This window comes from Heterodontus francisci, chromosome 19, assembly GCF_036365525.1.
Source record: "Heterodontus francisci isolate sHetFra1 chromosome 19, sHetFra1.hap1, whole genome shotgun sequence".
Lineage (NCBI taxonomy): Eukaryota > Metazoa > Chordata > Chondrichthyes > Heterodontiformes > Heterodontidae > Heterodontus > Heterodontus francisci.
In genome coordinates, this window is record NC_090389.1 from 70739037 (window position 1) to 70762138 (window position 23102).

The 23102-nt window shown below is 43.2% G+C and overlaps 1 protein-coding gene across 5 annotated transcripts in view; it reads right to left on the minus strand.

Moving 5' to 3' along the window:
- Positions 1 to 23102, minus strand: part of ippk (inositol 1,3,4,5,6-pentakisphosphate 2-kinase) — a 102244-nt gene that overhangs the window by 14973 nt on the left and 64169 nt on the right. For all 5 annotated transcript variants that reach the window (XM_068051883.1, XM_068051886.1, XM_068051884.1 and 2 more), the window contains exons 10-11: positions 15368 to 15518; positions 5450 to 5552 (exon numbers count right to left, since the gene is read on the minus strand). In XM_068051883.1, coding sequence (XP_067907984.1) covers positions 5450 to 5552; positions 15368 to 15518 — 254 coding nt within the window. The remainder of the gene's footprint in view (positions 1 to 5449; positions 5553 to 15367; positions 15519 to 23102) is intronic.

A 23102-nucleotide genomic window follows, 5' to 3' on the forward strand; every position in this document is an offset into this window, starting at 1 on the left:
TAAGCCTGAGGGTGGATCTATAGAGTTGGAGTAGGTTCCAGAAAGAACAGATAGAAAACCCCTTGAAGGAAATCAACCACATTTCTGCCTCCCGGAGAACCACAGAAACAACTGACCAAATCTCAAACTGGAAGTCAAAGAACCATCCAAAGTCGCGCAACCATCGAACTCAGCCTGAAGCCAGCCGAGTCACCATCCTCTGTATACCCCTTTTATTTCTCTGGATTCTAATGTAACCAATCTATCCTTCCCCACTCTGTAACCTCTTTGTGTGTGAAAGTTGGAGCGTAATTTATAATTTTACTTCGATCGGTTTAAGTACAATAAAGCTAACCTCTTTGTTAAACTCGAGAAAACCTTCTGACTGGCTCTTTTGATGACTATGGCGCATAAACAGAAACACTCACTGAATTAGCAAATATATCCACTTTGAAAAGAAAATAAACCTGTTGTGGTCAAAGGAGAGGGAAAAGAGGGGAGCCCTTGAACCCCTCCTCACCCGATCGTAGTAGAAATTTGGGGGCTTGTCCAGGATCAAACCCAAAGACAAACGAGAAAGCCAAATTGATGTCCAGGAATAATTTTTAAAACCTCAATACAGGTTTTCTTGTGGTTCAGTACTGGAGTACGAAAATGTCCCCATTTGAGGCCAGTACCTTCATACAACAGAGTGAAGTAACTTGAGACAGTTTAAAATCCATATCCGTTGAAGAGTTAGGAAGTATAGCTAGGCAATGAGAAATAAATATCCACCCAAAAGCTAGGAAACCCGAAACCTGGAAACATGTGGCCAACCATTTTGAAACTGAAGAACTGGGGACAGGCATAGAATCTGAAACGGACAGAATAGCATCAGCCAAGACGCAGCTGGAACAGCAGAGACTAGAACTAGAATTCCAAGAAAGAAAAAAAGGAAAGGGAGGGTGAGGGGGGAACAGGAGCAAGAGAGAGAGAATTCCAGGAAAGGGAGAAAGAAAGAGCTTTCCAGAAGGAGAGGGAGGAAAGAGAGTTAAGGCAGCTCGAATTGAGCAGGGGAAGACCCAATATACCCAGTGAAGGCATCACTAATGTGAGAACTACCCCTAGCTCAGTACTGAGTGCCGATCTCAAAAGTTCTTCCAATTAATACCAAAGTTTGATGAGGGGGATGTGGAAGCATTTTTCATCTCATTTGAAAAGCTTGAAGTGGCCAGCAGAAGGCTGGAACCCACTGCTGCAAAGAAAATTAAGCGGAAAAGCCCACGAGGTTTATTCCCTATTGTCTGATAAGAGTTCATCAAACTATGTGATGACCAAAAAAGCTATCCTGTGCGCATATGATCTGATACTGGAGGCATACCGCTAAAAATTCCAAACTCTCCAAAAAACAGCCTGAACAAACTTAGAGTTTGAAAGGGTTATGCAAGTGGCTTTCGACCGATGGATACAGGCACTGAAGATACAGCCCACTTAAGAAAACCTCAGAGAAGTGATCCTCCTCGAGGAGTTCAAAAACTTGCTTTCCCCTTCCATTAAAACAAACGTGGAGGAACAAAAGGTTAAGAGTCAGGCATCGAGAGACCAGTTTGTTTAATTTCTTGGAGAAATAGTCATCAAAATAGATACTCTAGTATGGAAAAGAAAACTCTGGGACTTTTACCGGCTCTCAAGCACTTTGAAGTATATGTCCGAAATGGATATAGAGTCACTGTAGCTTATACTGACCACAATCCTTGGACAACTGTGGAAAATTCAAAACCCAGAATGAAAGACTGTTTCGATGGAGCCTGCTTTTGCTACCTTACCACCTAAAGATTACCCACATTGCAGGGAAAAACAACGTGATATCTGATGCTTTACCCAGAGTCTAACTCAGCACAGAATCATCCTGGATGACAACTAAACCACAGCATAGATACGGTAGAGAGAGATTAATAAGTGAGTGTTTGAGGATGAATGTGTGCAGATTCTTTTTATTTTACAACCTTATCATGAATTGCTGTCATTACATTTCATTTTGCAAGATATAGAGGGGTCACGAAAAAATGCTATGTTGAATGATAATTTTTTTTAAAACCACCAGTCAGAAACCTGGATATTAAACTGAAGATGAAACACTCAAACCCTGCAAGCTTCGAACCCTTCATGATGACCACCTCAGCATATCCTCTGCTGCAGACTGTAGTGTTCAGTCGTTTAATTGATCAGTGTTTGATTGTTAGTCTGTTCACCAATCGATGCTCATTGTGATTACATAAGCCCGAGGGTGGAGCTATGTAGTTGGAAAAGGTTCCGGAAAGAACAGAGACCCCCCTCCGCCCTCCCCACCCAAAGAAATAAGCCGCATTGCCGCCTCCCGGAGAACCACGGAATCAGCCGTTCACTTCTCCAAACTGGAAGCCAAAAAACCAAAGGAAAGTCATATGACTGCCAAATTCAGCCTGAAGCCAGCCATGTCCACAGACTATATACCCCTTTTATTTTTCTTGACTCTCATTCAACTAATCTATCCTTCCCCACTCTGTAGTGTGTGTGCGTGAGTGAGAGATAGAGATAGATATATTAAAAAAAATATAAAAACAAGTGTATGAAAAAAGGAAGTTGCAACATATATTATTTTACTTAGATCAGTTTAAGTACAATAAGGCTTTCAACCTTCTTTGTTAAACTCGAGAAAATCTGCCCAATTGGCTCTTATGGTCACAGCGCAGACACAATTAAACACTCACTGAATTCGCAATTATTTCCACATGAAAATAAATAAATCCATTGTGGTCAAACAAGGAGGGTGAAAATAGGGGAGCCCTTTGACCCTTCGTCACCTGACCATAATGCAGTAATCCAGGTATGATCCAACCAAGGTTCGATACAAATTTAGCACGATTTCTTTACTTTTCAATTCTAATCCTCTAGAAATAAACCCTGGTGCTTTGTTTCCTTTAAAATTTAAAGATCATATGGTACAGAACCCTGTCATTTTAACAGCAGTCAATAAGTGAGTACTGAGCCTCTACTCACCTCCTACCTGGTGTAGTCTCTCTAAAGATGGAGTCTAATGGTTTTGGAAACCAGATAATCAAGCTCAAAACTGATGGTTCTTCCAATGACTATCAACAGCATGAAAAGATACATGTTACCCCAATCTGAATAGGGAATACAATGGCTTCAGGGCTCTATCCTTCCTAGGTCAGTTCCAACAAGCTGCTGGTTTCCTAGATATATTTATACTGCATTTGTGATCTGGCTTTGGTCAACTAAGGGACAAGAATTATCAAACACACAGGTGCCATATCTTGCACACCAAGACCAATCTATTTACACATCTCCCTTCTGCACAGTATCAACAGATGAGTGAAGATATACTCCCAGACATTCTTCATTTTAAAAATGCTTACACTTACATCCCAATGTAACACTGGTACAGATGTTCAATAATTTCTATTAAAATGTACAACATGGCAGTACAACAGCATACTGGGTAACAGAATCTCATTTACCAACACTGGGCAGCCTCAATGCAGGCATGGCTAAACTACTACTTCTCAGCCTCCTTGTTCTACACCTCCCTCAATCCTACCCACCCACGCCCCCTCAATGTAGACACATCCATAACATGAGGACTGGATTTTGTCACAGGAAGTACAGTGATGGAAGTAATAAAATAAACCAAAGAGTTTAAATTGCAAAAAAGCAATTTAAAAAGACTGGTATACTTGCCTTCAACAAGATGGAGGACAAAGTCACATGACATACCTTCTGCACTGAAAAACACAATCATGTCTGCTAGAACTAAAACTCATCATGTCTGCATTGAAATTAAACAGCTCATCACACATGGATGAGAGCCTATGACTCAATCCACAAAGTGAGCTAAAACAGGCATTAGCAGACTCTCCATCTCCAACTACAATCACTACACTAAAGTGTGAACATCCCTCATTTTATCAAAATGGACTGAAATCAGAAGCACATAGGCAAAACTATGAATTTACCTTTAAAGGTAACCTTTTTGGGAGAACAAAGCAAATCATCAGAATATCAGATCATCACTCAGATCTCCAGCCACAGAGAGAACATTGAAAGCCATCTTGAACTCCAGCACATGGCTGAGAGAGAGATCAATTCCAGCTAAGACAGTTGAACCATACCTAGACAAACTGGCAACCAACTGCAGCAGAGAAACAAGAGTGCCTTTTGAACAACTCCCCCACCTGTGAAAATTGAACAAAGAAATACCAGCACCGTCTTCAAACTGAAGTGTTGGCTGCCAGGAGACTTCAGCAACCCAGCAAGGGCAAGACAGCCACCAAATAGGCCGGCAGCTTTAAAAACTTCCAAGAGGATTCCACAGGTTTTTCCTGAAAGCAGCAGACTTTTACACCTTGAACTCTGAACGCTGCTTACTCTTTTATTGAGCGTGCACGAGTGTATGAATGCGTGCGTGGGTGGTGTTGCGAACACTTTGGTCGATTATTGTTCTTCTGTTTTAAACTCAAGAAAACCTGTCACTGTCTGTTTATTTGGCTAACAAAACACAGGGGCAGTTTAAACAAAAACACCATCTGTGGTCAGTTGGAAGGCAACCAGTGGAAACAGCCACACCATTTCCCACCTGTCCGTAATAATTTGTTCTACCTAAAAGTTGTGCACTTTAAAATGAAACGCAGCTGGAAGTAATCTGCGCCACCGCCAAAAACATATACCAAACTTGGTGCATTATTTCTGTATGAAGTTCTGAACAGATTAATGAGTGAATTTACTCTAAAGTCAGTGCTTTGCTTCATTACAGTTACTGCATGAAGGTTCCACTAGGCATAACTGACAAAATGCAGATGGAATAAATTTTGTTTAGGAATTTTAGATATAGTACACGACTGCCAGACCTAAGGAATACCCACAACATGAGACACACTGACTTGGTGCCTACCCAAGTGCAAATAAAGAAAAACAAATTTAAGGTCACATGAAACCACTGGTTAAAAAGCAAAATACTATGGATACTGGAAATTTAAAAGAAAATAAGCTGCTCAATGGGTCAGATGACATGAAGTTTTAACTTTCTCCACAAATGCTGCCTAACCTGTTGAGCATTTCCAGTTTTTATTACTCTAAATTGGTGTAATGTAATAGAAGACTCAAATGCTGGATAGCCAGAGTTTGGCTTTTCAAGTTCTTATGAATATGGGTCCCATGGATGCTTGTTCACATTTCCCACCAACTGATGGTAACAGCTGATAAGGGAACTCCCTCAAATTAGAAAATAGCTGCCAATTGTGACTTAATACTTCTTCATTCATTTAAATCTTGATATTTGTCAAGATAACATTTTGACACAAATGCAATTAAATTAACAGAATGGTACACAGTTCTAGATCAATATGTTTTGAACAATGATTAATTAGTCTTTTTTGATATAATCTGCATTTCATTAATATGCTCATGAAAAAAATTAACCTTTAACCAGTTTTACCTTTCGGGCTGCATAGTCCACTGTTTCATCATCTTGTGAATGGCCATCTGATAGACTTTCATAAAAGGATTCATTATAAGGGCCATCTAAATGCAACCTACTTCTACACAGGGAAAAATGGAAACAGTTACATAAATTGAAACTGCACAATGAAATTTTATATTAAATCATAGTCCATGTTTACAGCCTCTCTCAACCAAGACAACTAAATAGGGAATGGAACCTTCCACAATATCTCATTCATAAGGGAATGTATAACTGGAAAGTTTCTAAACTAGTCCCAGCTGGGGTGATTTGATTGGACTTGAACCTTGATTTTGGAGGGGGAAGGGCCACATTTCTGTTCCTGATCAGTGTTGGGTGACCCCTGAAGTAATTTGGGCAGGGGGGGGGGGGGGGGAAGCGAGGCATGAAAAGCAACACAAACAAAAAGCTATGCCAGATGACAACAAGGCACAGATCTGATGCCATGTCTAGCCTCACAAGCACAATGGTCAATGGCAAGCTGTATATGTGCGCATCTCTAATAGAAGGGGAAATTACAATCTTTATGTAGTTTTAAATATCCAACTAGTTGTTACACATCTCAAAGGAAATAATCAGTATTAATTTAGAAGCAGAGTGTCAGTTCAAAGACAGCAATTTCTGTCAATATCTAAAATTGATGATGCACTGAAACATGCTTTACTGTAATGAGGGTATCCTGTAGCAACCTCATCCACTGTTTAAAAAGTGTCTACAGATTTCCACCCAGGTGGAAGGGGAGGCCTAAATCTGGTTTAATCTTAAACACTTTTACAGATATCTAGTAAGCAAAAACAATTATGACCAGCACGAGAATCCCAGTTTTGACTGGGTATTTAGTTTTTTTTTTAAAGAGATACAGCACTGAAACAGGCCCTTCGGCCCACCGAGTCCATGCCGACCATCAACCACCCATCTATACCAATCCTACACTAATGCCATGTTTCCTACCACATCCCCACCTGTCCCTATATTTCCCTACCACCTACCTATACTAGGGGCAAATTTTTACAATGGCCAATTAACCTATCAACCTGCAAGTCTTTGGCATGTGGGAGGAAACCGGAGCACCCGGAGGAAACCCACGCAGACACAGGGAGAACTTGCAAACTCCACACAGGCAGTACCCAGAATTGAACCCGGATCGCTGGAGCTGTGAGGCTACGGTGCTAACCACTGCGCCGCCCTGGCTTTCCTGTGTAGAAATGTATCCACATGCTGTTGCGTGGTTCTGGCTGTCAAAACAGGGCCAGTATTAATAGGTAAAACTTGAAAAATGCCTTTCTACCAAGCCAGCCCACAATTCTGGTTAAACAAAGGCTGCAATAAATAAATATAAAAAGGAACTTTTATTCCAAAATAGCAAGAAGGATAAATGTTTTGTTAAGTAGCTTATTCAGCAAGTACTTTTTCAAATGCTGCACAGACAAGTATTTAAAAAGCAGTAGTGCACACTAACTGGTTACTGGAACATTAGCACAGCACATAACGTTACGTTAGCTTCAGTGGTGCCTGCTCAGAATTTTAGAAATGTTCACACTTTGGAATCTAACATACTAAAACATCTGAGAACATTGCCATCCTCGGAACATTTGATTATTCTTCCATCTAAACTACATTATTTTCACAACTCTGAAATGTTAATTGACCCTGTTGTTAAGATGCAGCAATATTACTTTGCTAGAATGCCTACTAAAACTTTAAAGAACAGTCACGATATTAATTTAGGATTTAGCGTCCTAGAGCACCCTCAGGTGGTCAGTACAAGACACACAGGGAACTAATTCCGAAGGGTCACTGACCCAAAACGTTAACTCTGCTTCTCTTTCCACAGATGCTGCCAGACCTGCTGAGTATTTCCAGCATTTCTTGTTTTTTATTTCAGATTTCCAGCATCCGCAGTATTTTGCTTTTATACACAGGCAACTAAGTTCACAAGAGAGCATACTAGATAGGGATACCTCAAAATTAACGCAACTAGCTTTTTTTAACCGGTTGGACCAATGTTAAGGATGAAGTAGTATATAACTGACTCGTATAGCTACTAAATTTTAGAGTTGATAAGCTGTCTCAATGGATTGAGAATTCAGAGGATTGGGATAAGCAGAAAATGCTGCATCTGGAATTAAGTAGCCAGTAATTTTCCACAAAGTTGTTTTCTGGGAGTGTTACTGTTTGAAATATTTGCAAGTGAGATGGAACAGGGTGCCTTCATGCTAACATTACATTTCCTGACAACATAAATTATATTGGCAGATATAAGTGGAAAAGAATCTAAATTGAGAAAATTGGATCAATTAAATAGATGGGCTGAGAAATGGCAGATCCAATTGTGGATAAGTGTAGGGCATTGCATACTGAAGCAAGTAAAACAAGACACGTATGTAGAAAACATGAAGGAATCATATTTTAAGTCTTCTATTAGAAGGGGATAAAAGCAGAGAGTCAGAGAGATACAGCACTGAAACAGGCCCTTCGGCCCACCGAGTCTGTGCCAACCACCCATTTATATAAATCCTACATTAACCTCATATTCCCTACCACATCCCCACCTTCTCTCAATTCTCCTACCACCTATCTATACCAGGGGCAATTTACAATGACCAATTTACCTATCAACCTGCAAGTCTTTGGCTGTGGGAGGAAACCGGAGCACCCGGCGGAAACCCAACACAGTCACAGGGAGAACTTGCAAACTCCACACAGGTAGAACCCAGAACCGAACCCGGGTCGCTGGAGCTGAGGCTGCGGTGCTAACCACTGCACTACTGTGCCGCCCTGACATCTGGTCAGTGTGAGACAAGTTATCAACAAATTAGGCACTCATCTGCATCTAGACGGTAGTGGGACTACAATCAGGACAGGTTATACTGACGTCAGACATCAATGGCAAGGTCTTGACCACCCCACCTCAAAAATAATTCCAATGGGTTAAAATGGTTCCAAGACGACCGAACATGATACTTTACAAGACCTCAGAGCTGAGGTATGGATAAAAAAAAACCTCAAGTAACTAAAACTTATTTGTGCCAAAGAAGGAGGAAACAGATGATACATACTTAAAATCATGAAAGGTATAGATGAAGTAGGAATAAACAGGCTATTTAACTCTATGAATGTAGGACTAGAGGACACAAAAACATAATAAGCCTCAAGCAAGGAAACAAATTAGAGAATCGCCCCCCCCACCATAGGATAACAATTATGTGGAATGGACTTCTTAAGAAGGTAGCTGAATTGAGATCAATTGGTATGTTCCAGAAAGAAACTGGGACAATGTGTGTGTAATTGTGGATTAAGGATTAAAAAGAGCTATTAATTATGCTGCCTTTTTCTTACCCGCCACCACCCCCCCCCACCTCACTATTGAGAAGGGGAAGAATTTAGTTCTCTCTGAAGTATTGATCAAACAGGTGGTATAGACAGGAGGCTCGATGATATAATCATACATGGGTTCTGGGTTCAGCTGCTTTTGTGGATTAAAAACATTTATATAGCACCTTTAGTGTAATTGAAGGATGCAGAGTGCTTCACAGGAGCATTACAGAACAAAATATAACATCGAGCCACACAAGGAGATATTAGGTCAGATGTCGAAAACATTGATCAAAAAGAGTTTTAAGGAGCGTCTTAAAAGAGGAAAACAAGGTAGCGAGGCGGAGAGATGTCGGGAGATAATTTCAGACCTTAGGGCCGAGGCAACTGAAGGCACTGCCACAAATCATGGAATGATTAAAATCCAGGATGCTCAAGAGAACAAAGAACAGTACAGCACAGGAACAGGCCATTCGGCCCTCCAAGCCTGCGCCGATCTTGGTGCCTGCCTAAACTAAAACCTTCTGCACTTCCGGGGTCCGTATCCCTCTATTCCCATCCAATTCATGTATTTGTCAAGATGCCTCTTAAACGTCTCTATGGTACCTGCTTCCACCACCTCCCCCGGCAACAAGTTCCAGGCACTCACCACCCTCTGTGTAAAGAACTTGCCTCACATCCCCTCTAAACTTTGCCCCTCTCACCTTAAACCTATGTCCCCTAGTAACTGACTAGGCCAAAAGGAGGAGGAGCACAGAATTCTTGGAGGGTTCCTGGAGCTGGAGGAGATAGGGAGCAGTGAGGTCATGGAGGGATTTGTAAACAAGGATGAGAATTTTAAAATCAAGGGATTGTTTGACTGGGAGCCAACCGAAGTCAGCGAGCAGAGGAGTGATAGGAGAATGGGACTTGGTGCAGGTGAAGACACAGGTAGCAGAGTTTTGGATGACCTGCAGTTTTCGGATGGTACAATGTGGGAGACCAGCCAGCAGTGCGTTGGAATAGTCAAGTCTAGAGGTAACAAAGGCATGAATGATGGTTTCAGCAGATGAGCTGAGGCAGGGACAAAGTCGGGCGATGTTATCAAAGTGGTAATAGGTAGTCTAAGTGATGGCGTAAATGTGGTTGAGAACTCATCTCAGGATCAAATATGGCACCAAGGTTATGAACAGTCTGGTTAAGTCTCAGACAGTTGCCAGAGTGTTGCTAGGAAGCAGAGTTTGGATTGCAGGCCAAAAACAATGGCTTCAGTCTAAAGGTGGGCAAAGGAAACCCGACCGAGCCCGAATGCCAGACCCGGAAGTCTGACCCGAACACGACTCATGTCATCGGGACCCGTAGCAGGCCTTTATCCATGTACTAATGTAAAAGCCTGCTACCCGATCCAAGCCCGACGGGATCCTACAACAAGTGTTGGGTTCGGGCTGGGTCATGTCGGGCTTCCGACTCCAGCATTCTGACTGGGGTCAGGTTTCCTGTGCACACCTTTACTTCAGTCTTCCCAATGTTTAATTGAACAAAATTTCTGCTCATCCAGTACTGGACATCAGATAAGTAGTCTGATAATTTAGCAACAGTGGAGTCGTCGAGAAGGATGTCGGTGAGATAGAGCCGACTGTCATATACATGAAAATGTAATGACGTGCTTTTGGATGATTCCACCGAAGGGCAAAATGTAGATGAGAAACAGAAGAGGGCCAGGGATAAATCCTTGGGAACACCAGAAGTAATGGTGCAGGAGCAAGAGGAGAAGCCAGTGAAACTGATCCCCTGGCTACAATTAGATAGCTAAGAAAGGAACCAGGCGTAAGCAGTCCCACCTAGCTGAATGTCAGCGGAGACATTGGAGAAGGATGGTCTGGTCAACCCTGTCAAAGGCTGCAGACAGATTGAGGAGGGCTAGTTTACCTTGGTCACAGATGTAATTTGTGACTTTGATAAGAGCAGTTTTGGTACTCTGGCAGGCGGAAATCTGTTTGGAGGGATTCAAACATGGTGTTCCGGGAAAGATGGGCATAGATTTGGGAGGCAGCAACAAAGTCAAGGGCTTTGGAGAGGAAAGGAGGTTGAAGATGGGGCAGTAACTTGCAAGAAGGGTAGGTTTTTCTGATAGGGGTGATGAAGGCAAATTTTAAAAAGTGCAACAACACATGGAGAGAGAACTATTAACCATATTGGTTAATATGGGGACCAGGAGAAGTTGGTAGTTGAGTTGGAATGAGGTCAAGGGAGCAGGAGGTGGGTTTCAAGAGGAGCTCGGAGAGAGTATTTGGGGAGATAGGAGAAAAACTAGAGAACAATGTGAGTTCAGGGACTGGGCAGGGGAGAGGTCTGGCCCAGTGGGCTAGTGGAAGGGAGTGGCATGGCAGAGAGGCAGCTGATCAGATAGTTCGATCTTAGTGACAAAAGAAGTCAGTGAACTCCTCGCATTTATTGTTAGAGGTAAGGGTGGATGGGAGAGAGGTTTAAGATGATGGTTTGCAGTCGAGAAAAGTAGTTGGGGTGATCGTTACATTCCAAGATGAAAGCAGGACCCGATAGTATTTAGTGGTCCAACCAGATCTGGCACTGGATGGCCAAACCAACCGTCCACCATATCCTTTCAAGTCTAAGTCCTTTAAGGGAGCAGAGATGAGGGCCATAGCCTAACATGTCATTGGGAAAATGCTAGAATCCATTATTTAGTAGCAGGACATTTGGAAAATCATAAAATCATGTTGACTCTGCCTGATCGTACAAAAGGATAATGGTGTTTGACAAATTTATTAGAGTTCTTTGAGGATGTAACAAGCAGGGTGGATGAAGGAGAACCAGTAGATGTAATGTATTTGGACTTCCAAAAGGCATGCAATAAAAGATGCCACATAAAATGGTACTACACAAGGTAAAAGTCCATGGTGCTGGGGCAATATTTTTGCATGGATAGAGGACTGGCTAACTAACAAGAAGCAGAGTCAGGATAAATGGAGCATTTTCAGGTTAGCAAACTAACTACTGGAGTGCCACAGGGATCAATGCTGGGGCCTCAACCATTTATAATATATATTAATGACTTGGATGAAGTAACTGAGTGTATTGCAGCCAAATTTGCTGACAAAGACAGGTAGGAAATCTTGGTGTGAGAAGGACAGAGTCTTCAAAAGGATATATAGATGGGTTAAGTGAGTGGCAGAAATTCTGGCAGATGGAGTATAATGTGGGAAAATGTGAGGTGATCTACTTTGGCAGGAAGAATAAAAAAGCAGATTTAAATGGAGAGAAACAGCAGAATGCTGCATAGAGGGATCTAAGAGTCCTTGTTCAGAAATCATAGAAAGTTAGCATGCAGATATAGCAAGTAATTAGGAAGACAAATGGAATGCTGGCCTTTATTGCATGGGGGATGGAGTAGGGAGGTATTGCTACAACTGCGCAGGGTATTGTGAGACCGCACCTAGTGTACTGTGTACAGTATTGGTCTCCTTACTTGAGGGATACACTTGCATTGGAAGCAGTTCAGAAAAGGTTGACTAGGTTGATTCCTGGGAGAAGGGGTTGTTTATGAGGAAAGGTTAAGCAGGTTGGGCCTATGCTCATTGGAATTTAGAAGAACGAGAGGTGATCTTATTGAAGCACAAGATTCTAAGGGGGCTTAACAGAATAGATGCTGAAAGAATGTTTTCCCTTGTGGGGCAATCTAGATCTAGGGGCACAATTTCAAAATAAGGGATCTCCCATTTAAGACAGATGAGGAGGAATTTCTTCTGAGGGTCATTAAATCTTCAAAATTATCTTCCCCAGGGAGCAGTGGAGGCAGGGTCATTAAATATATTCATGGCCGAATTGGATAGATTTTTGATCTACAAGGAAATCAAGGGTTATGGGGGACAGGCAGGAAAGGGGAGTTTAGGCCACAATCAGATCAGTCATGATCTTATTGAATGGCGGTGCAGGCTGGAGGGGCCTAATAGACTTCTCCTGCTCCTATTTCTTATGATATTATGGGTTGGGATGTTTACAGGAAGGATGAGATTTAGGGAGGAAGAGGGCAGTGAACTCAGGAGAGCACGATGGAGAGCATTCTAAGTTGAGATGGAGGTTGAAATCACTGAGAATGAGAAGTCATTCGGTGCAGAGGCTAAGAGGAAAATAATGAAAATATCTCCAAGAGAATTTATCATACTTGGCGGGGGGATAGAGAACAATGATTTTGAATGCAAGGCGAGAGAGGTAGAACAAAGTGAGGTGCTCAAATAGGGGGTCAGGCCAAGGTGTGTTCTGATAAGTGCCACACCGCTACCGCAACCGTTTTGACATGTGGTGGAAGATATAGCCAGGCGGCGAGGTTTCATTAAGGGGAAACAGTGTCATCACCCCTTAGCCAGCTTTCTGTTAAGGCCATGATGTTGATGCAATCTTCCTCAACAAGTTCATGGATTGCAAGTGCTTTGTTCACAAGTGAATGGACATCTGGAGATAGACACCTGGAGGGGCACTGACAGCTGATCCACTGGTAGAGTACACAGGGTCAGCAGTGGGAGGGGTGAGTTAGATAAGAAGGAGATTGTCAAGATTAGTTCCCAGCGGCCACACTGGGTGGGAAGATCGATGGAGTAGTAGGATAGGGAAATTGGGATTACTGTTCATAATGAGCCAGCACTCGGCATCTTCTGAAGGGCTCATTAACAGAGGAAAGCTGTAGACTTATCTAAGAGGGAGTCAAGCTGGGACAACGGCAGGAGAGCAGAAAGGTCAAGGAGACATGACAAGGGATCTAGGAAGGGTAAAGAGATAAGCCGTCAATAAAAAGTGGAAAGAGTGTGATAGTTTCGGGTTCAGAGCGGCAGCCCAAATTAACACGGGAAAGGACTCAACTCAAGATGCATAGCCCTGGTTTCATAAAAATTAGGATACATAAAAACCTGATGGTAAATGGGAAATAAGAAATAGATAGGAGCCATAGAAAGGAGTCCAGAGTCCAAGTTTGAGGTCCCGTGGTGGGATAACAACATAGGTAGGGTGGATTCAGCATGCAGCAGACAAGCTGTTGTCAGAGTTGAGAGATAGGGGAAGCCCAGAAGCTATTTGAGGTTGGAGTATCGGAGGCTGCATTGATGGAGGTATTTTTGTGGGAATGAGGATGCAGGTGGTGTACAGACACAGTTTCAGAATCAGAAAGATGGCAAAGTTGGAGGACACCATAAAATCCAGAAGCAGCAGAGGTTTGTTCTTTAGCCCAGGAGAGTGATTTTCTGGCCAGCAACAGACGGATGCTGAAAAAGCAGTAGCCAGTGTCACAGACTTGTATTATTTTTCTCTTCGGATTAAAGCAGCATGCCTTTAAAACTGTTAAAAACAGTGCGCCTTTAAGACAGGGAGAGAAGTTTTGGATTTTCTGAGACACAGTGTGCCAGCTGCACTTGTTACCCTAGGCCACAGCAGGAGAGAGGGGTCACATGGTATAATGTTCCGATTTGACTGTGTAAAACTGGAAAAAACCAATCTGAACCAGACTCACCAACAAAGCGCACTGAAGAGAAAAGAGCTGTCCATTCTCTTTCAGCAGAAATTCTACAAGGAGCTTCAGACCAAATTAATTGACTCAAGAGGAAAGAACCCTTTTAAAAGACCATTTGGTATTGCTGAAGGAACTGTTGATGCCTGTTGCAGCCAAAGAGTTTGAATGCCTATCAAAAAGACACTGCTTCAAATACAAGTGAAGACTTAGAGTAGGATTTGATGATTTCCACATTAGAATATATCATTCATTAGGAACATAACCCACAAAGACTTACTTGTTTGTTTGTTCTTAAGAAACAGCTAATCTTTAAAAACACCACTTTTAAAAACCGTTTCTACTGTTATTTTTGAGTGTATGAGAGAGAATGGGGGAGTTAGAAGTTATGAGGTCTTTAGACACAAGTTTATCTTAATAGCGTTTAAGATTTAGTTTTAATAAATAGTTAGTTAATTTGTTGTTGTCTAAAGATACCTGCTTTGATCTGTTTTATTCTGGGGGTTATTAGTGTGTTTAATTTGACTGTTTTCCAGTTGGATGGGAAAACTTTAATATGCTGCAACCTGTGGAGTGACAGGACTGAATTGACAGCGTTGCTCCCATCGCAGTCGTAACACCAACCAGAGGCTCAGCAGGAGACTGAAGTCTCTCAATCACACCACTGGTAAGGGAACGGCTGTAAACTGATTAAAGTTACTTTAAATATTAGAAAAGAATAGAACAAAGACAGAAGTTGAGCCTTACGGTGTAACCATTGTAGTCCAGAGCAGAAGTGTCTTCTGCTAAAACTATGTTAAAAAAACACCCACTAGCAAAAAAGAAAAATATGAGAAAAATAATTAAACTCTGAAGGACTTAACTGACAACTTCGTCTCATCCAGACAGTCTTTCCTCCCCCATCCAATATTTTCTGGGATTGTAAAAGGTAACATATCTAGTCAACTCATCCAACGCCTAATATTGTGAAGTATAACTGAACTGTGGACGTGTTACATTTTAGTAGCAAAAAGCCATGGAATATATTACTCCATCCCTCCTTCTATACACTCCTAGAATTAAATTACTTAACAAATCCAGTAAACCTGTCTTTTGGAAATTCCTCTATATGCTGTTGAACTCTCAGGTATAAAGGATAGATTCCATCAATGTCCATCATATCAAGCTTCTGCACTTGAAGGATCCGAGAAAGAACGCAGCCTTTAGGCAAGCCAGAATTTTCCACTACATGAATACCTGGAAGCAAGAGAATTTTTGTTTCAGTACAAAATTAATAGGTTGACCATGATAAACTTTCATAAGAAATACCTCAAATATATTGTTACGCTGGAATTAGAGTTTAATGGTCTTCTATATGAAAAACAGGCAAAGAAAAGGCCAGCCAAGTAAACAAGCAAACTGAGAAGTGAGAAGAATGCAGCAAAGTAAAACCTAGAATATAGTATCCATGCAAGGACAAAAATATAGGTCATGTCATACTAATTTAGCCACTAGTAAAAAAAAAATGCTTTTAATTGAATTTAAGTAGTTCTTGGGATTTGAGCATCACTGACGAAGCCAGTTTATTGCCCATCCCTAATTTCCCTTGAGAAGGTGGTGAGCCGCCTTCTTGAACCACTGCAGTCCATCGAGTGTAGGTAAACCCACAATGACATTAGGGAGGGAGTTCCAGTATTTTGATACAGTGACAGCGAAGGAATGGCGATATAGTTCCAAGTCAGGATAGTGCGCGACTTGGAAGGGAATTTGCAGTTGGTGGTGTTCCTTTGTGTCTCCTGCCCTTGTCCTTCTAGGTGGTAGAGGTCGAAGATGCTGTTGAAGGAGCCTTGGCGAGTTGCTGCAATGTATCTTGCAGTGGTACACACTTGCTGCCACTGTGTGCAGGGAGCGAATATCTAAGATGGTGGATGAGGTGCCAATCAAGCAGGCTGCTGTGTCTTGGATGGTGTTGAGTTTGTTGAGTGCTGCTGGAGCTGTGATCATCAAGGCAAGTGAAAAATATTCGATCACACTCCTGACTTGTGCCTTGTAGATGGTGGGCATGTCTTAGGGAGTCAGGAGGAAAGTTACTTACCACAGAATTCTAAGCCTCTGGCCTGCTCTTGTAGCCACAATATTTATACGGCTGGTCCTGTTAAGTTTTAGACAAAGGTAAAACCCCCAGCAATGGTAATGCCTTTGAAGGTCATGGGGAGATGGTTAGATTCTCTGTTGTTTGAGGTGGTCATTCCTTGGCACTTGTGTGGCGCAAATGTTTTCAGCACTCATCAGCCCAAACTTGAAAGTTATCCAGGCCTCGCTGCATGCGAACACGGACTGCTTCAGTATGAGCAGCTGCGAATGGTGGTGAACAATGTGCAATCATCACTGAAGATCCCCACTTCTGACTTTATATGAGAGAGAAGGTCGTTGAAGCAGCTGAAGGTGTTTGGGCCCATGACAGTAGCCTGAGACTACTGGCCTCCAACAAAAACCACCACCTTCCTTTGCGCTAGGTATGACTCCAAACAGTGCAGAGCTTTCCCCCACCCAACCCCATGACCCCCCTCCCACCAATTCTGCTAGGGTTCATTGATGCCGCACTCTGTCAAATACTGCCTTGATGTCAAGAGCAGTCTCTCGCACCTCTTGAATTCAGCTCTTTTGGCCATGTTTGGACCAAGGTTGTAACGATGTCTGGAGCCCAGTGGCCCTGGGGGATCCCAAAAAAAAGCACAAGTCAGCAAGTTGTTGCTGTGTAAGTGCAGTTTGATAGCACCGTCGACAGCATCTTCCATCACTTTGCTCATCTAGATTAGACTAATGGGGCAGTAATTGGCCAGACAGGATTTGTCCTGCTTTCTGTGGACAGGACATAACTGGACATTTTCCACATTTTCAGGTAGATGCCAGTGTTGTAGCTGCAGTGGAACAGCTTGGCTTGGGACGTGGCTACTCCGGGAGCGCATAGCTGGGATATTGCCAGGGCCCATAGTCTTTGCTGTAACCAGTGCCTTCAGCCGTTTCTCGATATCAAGTGGAGTGAATCGAGCTGTCTGAGCACCTATGAGGCAGGATGAGGCACAGATAGAACATCCATTCAGTACTTCTGGCTGAAGATGGTTGCAAATGCTTCAGCCTTGTCTTTTGCACGGACATGCTGAGCTCCCCCATTATTGAGGATGGGCATGTTTTTGGAGCCTCCTTCTCCGGTTAGTGGTTTAATTGTCCGCCACCAATCACGACTGGATGTGGCAGGGCTGCACAGCTTTGATCTGATCGAGTGATTGTGGAAACAGTTAACACAAGAAATTAAAGGATTAGGCCATTCCTCCCTAAATTGCACCCTCTATGTATATTCCCCAACCCAAAAGATCATAATAGAAGACTATTCAGCCCCTTGAGCCTGCACTACCATTTATGATGATCATGGCTGATCTGATTGTGGCCTAAACTCCACTTTCCTGCCTGTCCTCCACAACCCTCAATTCCATTGTAGATCAAAATCTGTCTAACTCAGCTTTGAATATATTCCGTGACCCAGCTTCTACTGCTCTCTAGGGAAGAGAATTCCAAAGATTAACCATCTTCAGAGAAGAGTGCAGGAGGGCATGCCAGGAGCAGCACCAGGCATACCTAAAAATGACCTGTCAACCTGGTGACGCTACAACATAGAACTAAATGCATGCCAAACAGTGGAAGCAGCATGCAATAGACAGAGTTAAGTGATCCCATGACCAACGATCAGTTCCAAGCTCTGCAGTGCTGCCACATCCAGTTGTGAACGGTGGCGGACAATTAAACAACTAACTGGGGGAGGCGGCTCCACGAACATCCCCATCCTCATCCTCAATGATGAGGGAGCCCAGCACATCAGTGCAAAAGACAAGGTTAAGCATTTCTAACCATCTTCAGCCAAAAGTGCCGATCCATCTCAGCCTCCTAACGTCCCCAGCATCACAAATGCCAATCTTAAGCCAATTCGCTTCATTCCACGTGATATCAAGCAACGGTTGAAGGCACTGACACTGCAAAGGCTAGGGGCCTTGACAACATTCCAACAATGGTACTGAAGTATGCTCCAGAACTGACCATGCCCCTAGTCAAGCAGTTCCAGTACAGCTACAACACGCACCTACCCAACAATTTCCACAAAAAGCAGGACAAATCCAACTCAGTCAATTACCACACCAATCAGGAAAGTGATGGAAGGTGTAGCCAGTGCTATCAAGCGGTACTTATTCAGCAATAACCTGCCCCCGCGCAGTTTGGGTTCCACCAGTGGCACTTTGCTGCAAACCTCATTACAGCCTTGGTCCAAACTTGAACAAAAGAGCTGAATTCAAGAGTGACTGCCCTGGACATCAAGGCAGCATTTGTCCAGGTGTGACATCAAAGAGCCCTACCAAAACTGGAGTCAATGGGAATCAAGGGGAAAACTCTCAGCTGGTTGGAGTCATACCTAGCACAAAGGAAGATGGGTGCGGTTGTTGGAGGTCAATCATCTCAGTTTGGGGACATCACTGCAGGAGTTCCTTAGGGTAGTGTCCAAGGCCCAACCATCTTCAGCTGCTTCATCAAAGACGTTCCCTCCATCATAAGGTCAGAAGTAGAGATGTTCACTGATGATTGCATAGTGTTCAGCACCATTCACGACTCCTCAGATACTGAAGCAGTCCGTGTCCATAAGCAGCTAGACCTGGACAACATTCAGGATTGGGCTGATAAGTGGCAAGTTAAATTTGTACCACATAAGTGCCAGGCAAATACAATCTCCAACAAGAAAGAATCCAACCATCATCCCTTGACATTCAATAACATTACCTTCGCTGAATCCCCTAACATCCTGGGGATTAGCATTGACCAGAAACTGATCTGGACCAGCCATACAAGTACTGTGGCTACAAGAGATCAGAGGCTGGGAAACCTGCGAGTAATACCTCCAGATTTCCCAAAGCCTGCCCACCATCTACAAGGCACAAGTCAAGAGCGTGATGGAATACTCTGCACTTGTCTGGATGAGTGCAGCTCCAACGCTCAAGAAGCTCAACACCATCCAGGACAAAGCAGCCCACTTGATTGGCACCCCATCCACCATCTTCAACATTCACTTCCTCCACCATCGACAGTGACAGCAGTGTGCATCATCTACAAGATGCACCGCAGCAACTCGCCAAGGCTCCTTCGAAACCCGGGACCTTAACCGCCTAGCAGGACAAGGGCAGCAGATGCATGGGAACACCAAGCTCTTCTCCAAGTCTTTCACCATCCTGACCTGGAACTATAATCGCCGTTCCTTCACTGTCACTGGGTTAAATCCTGGAATTCTCTTCCCAACAGCGCTGTGGGCGTACCCGCACCAGATGGGCTGTAGCAGTTCAAGGTGGCGGCTCACCACCATCTACTCAAGGGAAATTAGGGATGGGGAATAAATGCTGGCCTAACCAGCGACGCCCATTCCCTGCGAAAGAGTAAACTAAAAAAAAACAAAACTCAATCCTAAATGTGAGACCCCTTATTTTGAAACTGTGCCAAGTTCTAGATTTTCCCATGAGGGGAAACATCCTCTCAGTATTTACTTTGTCAAGCCCTCTCAGAATCTTACGTTTCAATAAGATTACCTCTCATTCTTCTAAATATGTATAGGCCCAAACTGCTCAACCTTTCGTCAGAAGACTACGCCTTCATCCCAGGAATCAGCTTAGCGAACCTTCTCTGAACAATGGACAAGTATATCCCTCCTTAAGTAGGGCGACCAAAACTGTACACAGTACACCAGGTGCAATCTTAATGTCGTATACCGTTGTAGCAAGACATCCCTACTTTGATACTCCAACCCCCTTGCAATAAAGGCCAACATTTCATTTATCTTCCCAATTACTTGCTGCACCTGTATGCTAACTAGGAGATGCATCCACAAAGACACCCAGAACCCTCTGTAATGCAGCATTCTGCTGTCTCGCCATTTAAATATTATTCTTTTCTATTCCTCCTGCTAAAGTGGACAACCTCACATTTTCCTATATTATATGTCATCTGCCAAATTTTTTCTCACAATCTATAACCCTTTGCAGACTGTCCTCCTCACAACATGCTTTCCTATCTATCTTTGTATAGTCAGCAAATTTGGCTATAATACAGCCACTTCATCCAAGTCATTAATATAGATCGCAAACAGTTGAGGACCCAGCAGTGATCCCTGTGGCATTCTGGGGCCTGATGGTCTGCATCCCAGAGTACTTAAGGAAGTAGTCCTAGAAATAGTGGATGCATTGGTGGTCATCATCCAAGATTCTATAGACTCTGGAATAGTTCCTATAGATTGGAGGGTAGCTAATATAACCCCACTATTTAAAAAGGGAGGTAGAGAGAAAGCAGGGAATTATAGACCAGTCAGCCTGACGTCGGGAGTGGGGAAAATTCTAGAGTCCATTATCAAAGATTTTATAGCACAGCACTTAGAGAACAGTGGTAGAATCGGACAGTCAGCATGGATTTAGAAAGGGAAATCATGCTTGACAAATCTACAAGAATTCTTCGAGGATGTAACTAGTAGAGTTGATGAGGGGGAGCCAGAGGATGTTGTTTATTTGGACTTTCAGAAGGCTTTCGACAAAGTCCCAAATAAGAGATTAGCATGTAAAATTAAAGCACATGGGATTGGGGGTAGTGTATTGCGATGGATAGAAAATTGGTTGGCAGACAGGAAACAAAGAGTAGGGATAAATGGGTCTTTTTCCAAATGGCAGGCAGTGACTAGTGGGGTAGCGCAGGGATTGGTGCTAGGACCCCAGCTATTCACAATATATATCAATGATTTAGATGAGGGAACTCAATGTAATATCTCCAAATTTGCAGATGACACAAAACTGGGTGGGAGGGTGGAGTTGTGAGGAGGATGCAGAGGGGCTTCAGGGTGATTTGGACAAGTTGAGTGAGTGGGCTAATGCATGGCAGATGCAGTATAATGTGGATAAATGTGAGGTTAACCACTTTGGTAGCAAAAACAGGAAGGCAGATTATCTGAACGGCTATAAACTGAGAGGGGGGAAATATGCAACGAGACCTGGGTGTTCTCGTACACCAGTCGCTGAAGGTAAGCATGCAGGTTCAACAGGTGGTAAAGAAGGCAAATGGTATGCTGGCCTTCATAGCAAGAGGATTCAAGTACAGGTGCAGGGATGCCTTGCTGCAATTATACAGGGCCTTGGTGAGGCCGCACTTGGAATATTCCGTGCAGTTTGCTATAGAGGGAGTGCAGCGAAGGTTTACTAGACTGATTCCTGGGATGGTGGGACTGATGTATGAGGAGAGATTGAGTCGGTTAGGATTATATTCGCTGGAGTTCAGAAGAGGGGGGATCTCTCAGAAACCTATAAACTTCTAACAGGACTTGATAGAGTAGATGGACGAAGGATGTTCCCAATGGTGGGGGAGTCCAGAACCAGGGGTCATAGTCGAAGGATACGGGTAAACCAAATCAGGACTGAGATGAGGAGAAATTTCTTCACCCAGAGAGTGATGAACCTGTGGAATTCGCTACCACAGAAAGCAGTTGAGGCCAAAACATTGTATGTTTTCAAGAAGGAGTTAGATACAGCTCTTGGGGCAAAAGGGATCAAAGGATATAGGGGGAAAGTGGGAACAGGTTCCTGAGTTGGATGATCAGCCATGATCATAATGAACAGTGGAGCAGGCTCGAAGGGCCGAATGGCCGACTTCTGCTCCTATTTTCTATGTTTAAATCTATGTCCCCTTGTCACTGACCTCTCTGCGAAAGTGAACAGACCATTCACATCCACTCTATCCAGGCCCCTCAAAATGCTGTACATTTCAAGCAGATCTCCCCTCAGCCTTCTCTGTTCCAAGGAGAACAACCTACCCAATCTTTCCTCATAGCTGCATTTTTCCAGTCCTGGCAACATCCTTGTAAATCTCCTCTGTACCCTCTCTAGTGCAATTCCATCCTTTCTGTAATGAGGTGACCAGAACTGCACACAGTACTCAAGTTGTAGCCTAACCAATGAGTTATACAGTTCCAGCATAACCTCCCGACTCTTGTAATCTATACCTCAGATAATAAAGGAAAGGATTCCTTATGCCTTAACCAACTTACCGACCTGTCCTGCTACCTTCAGGGATCTGTGGACATGCACTCCAAAGTCCCTTACTCCCTCTACACCTCAGTATTTTCCCATTAATCATGTATTCCTTTGCCTTGTTTGACCTCCCCGAATACATCACCTCACAATTCTACAAGCTGAATTCCATTTGCCACTTTTCTGCCCATCTGACCAGACCATCAAAATCTTCCTGCAGCCTACAGCTATCCTCTTCGCTATCTACCACACGGCCAATCTTTGTGATGTCTGCAAACTTCTTAATCATGCCCACTACATTTAAGTCCAAATTGTTAATATACACCACAAAAAGTAGGGGACCCTGTACTGAGCCCTGCGGAACACCACTGGAAACAGCCCTCCAGTCGCTAAAATAGCCAACAATTACCTTTTCTTTCCTGCCACAGAGCCAATTTTATATCCACCACGCTGCATTTCCCTGGCTCACATGGGATTTTATTTTTTAACCAGTTTGCCATGTGGGACCTTGTCAAAAGCCTTGCTAAAATCCACGTAGACCATATCAACTCATCTATCTGCCTTGTTACTTCTTCAAAAAAATTCGATCAAGTTGGTCAAACAAGATCTTCCCTTAAATTCATGCTAACGATCCTTGATTAACCTGTGCCTTTCTAAGTGAGTGACAGTTTATCCTGTCTCAGAATAGATCCCAATAATTTCCCACTACTGAGGTTAGACTGCAATTATTCAGTCTATCCAT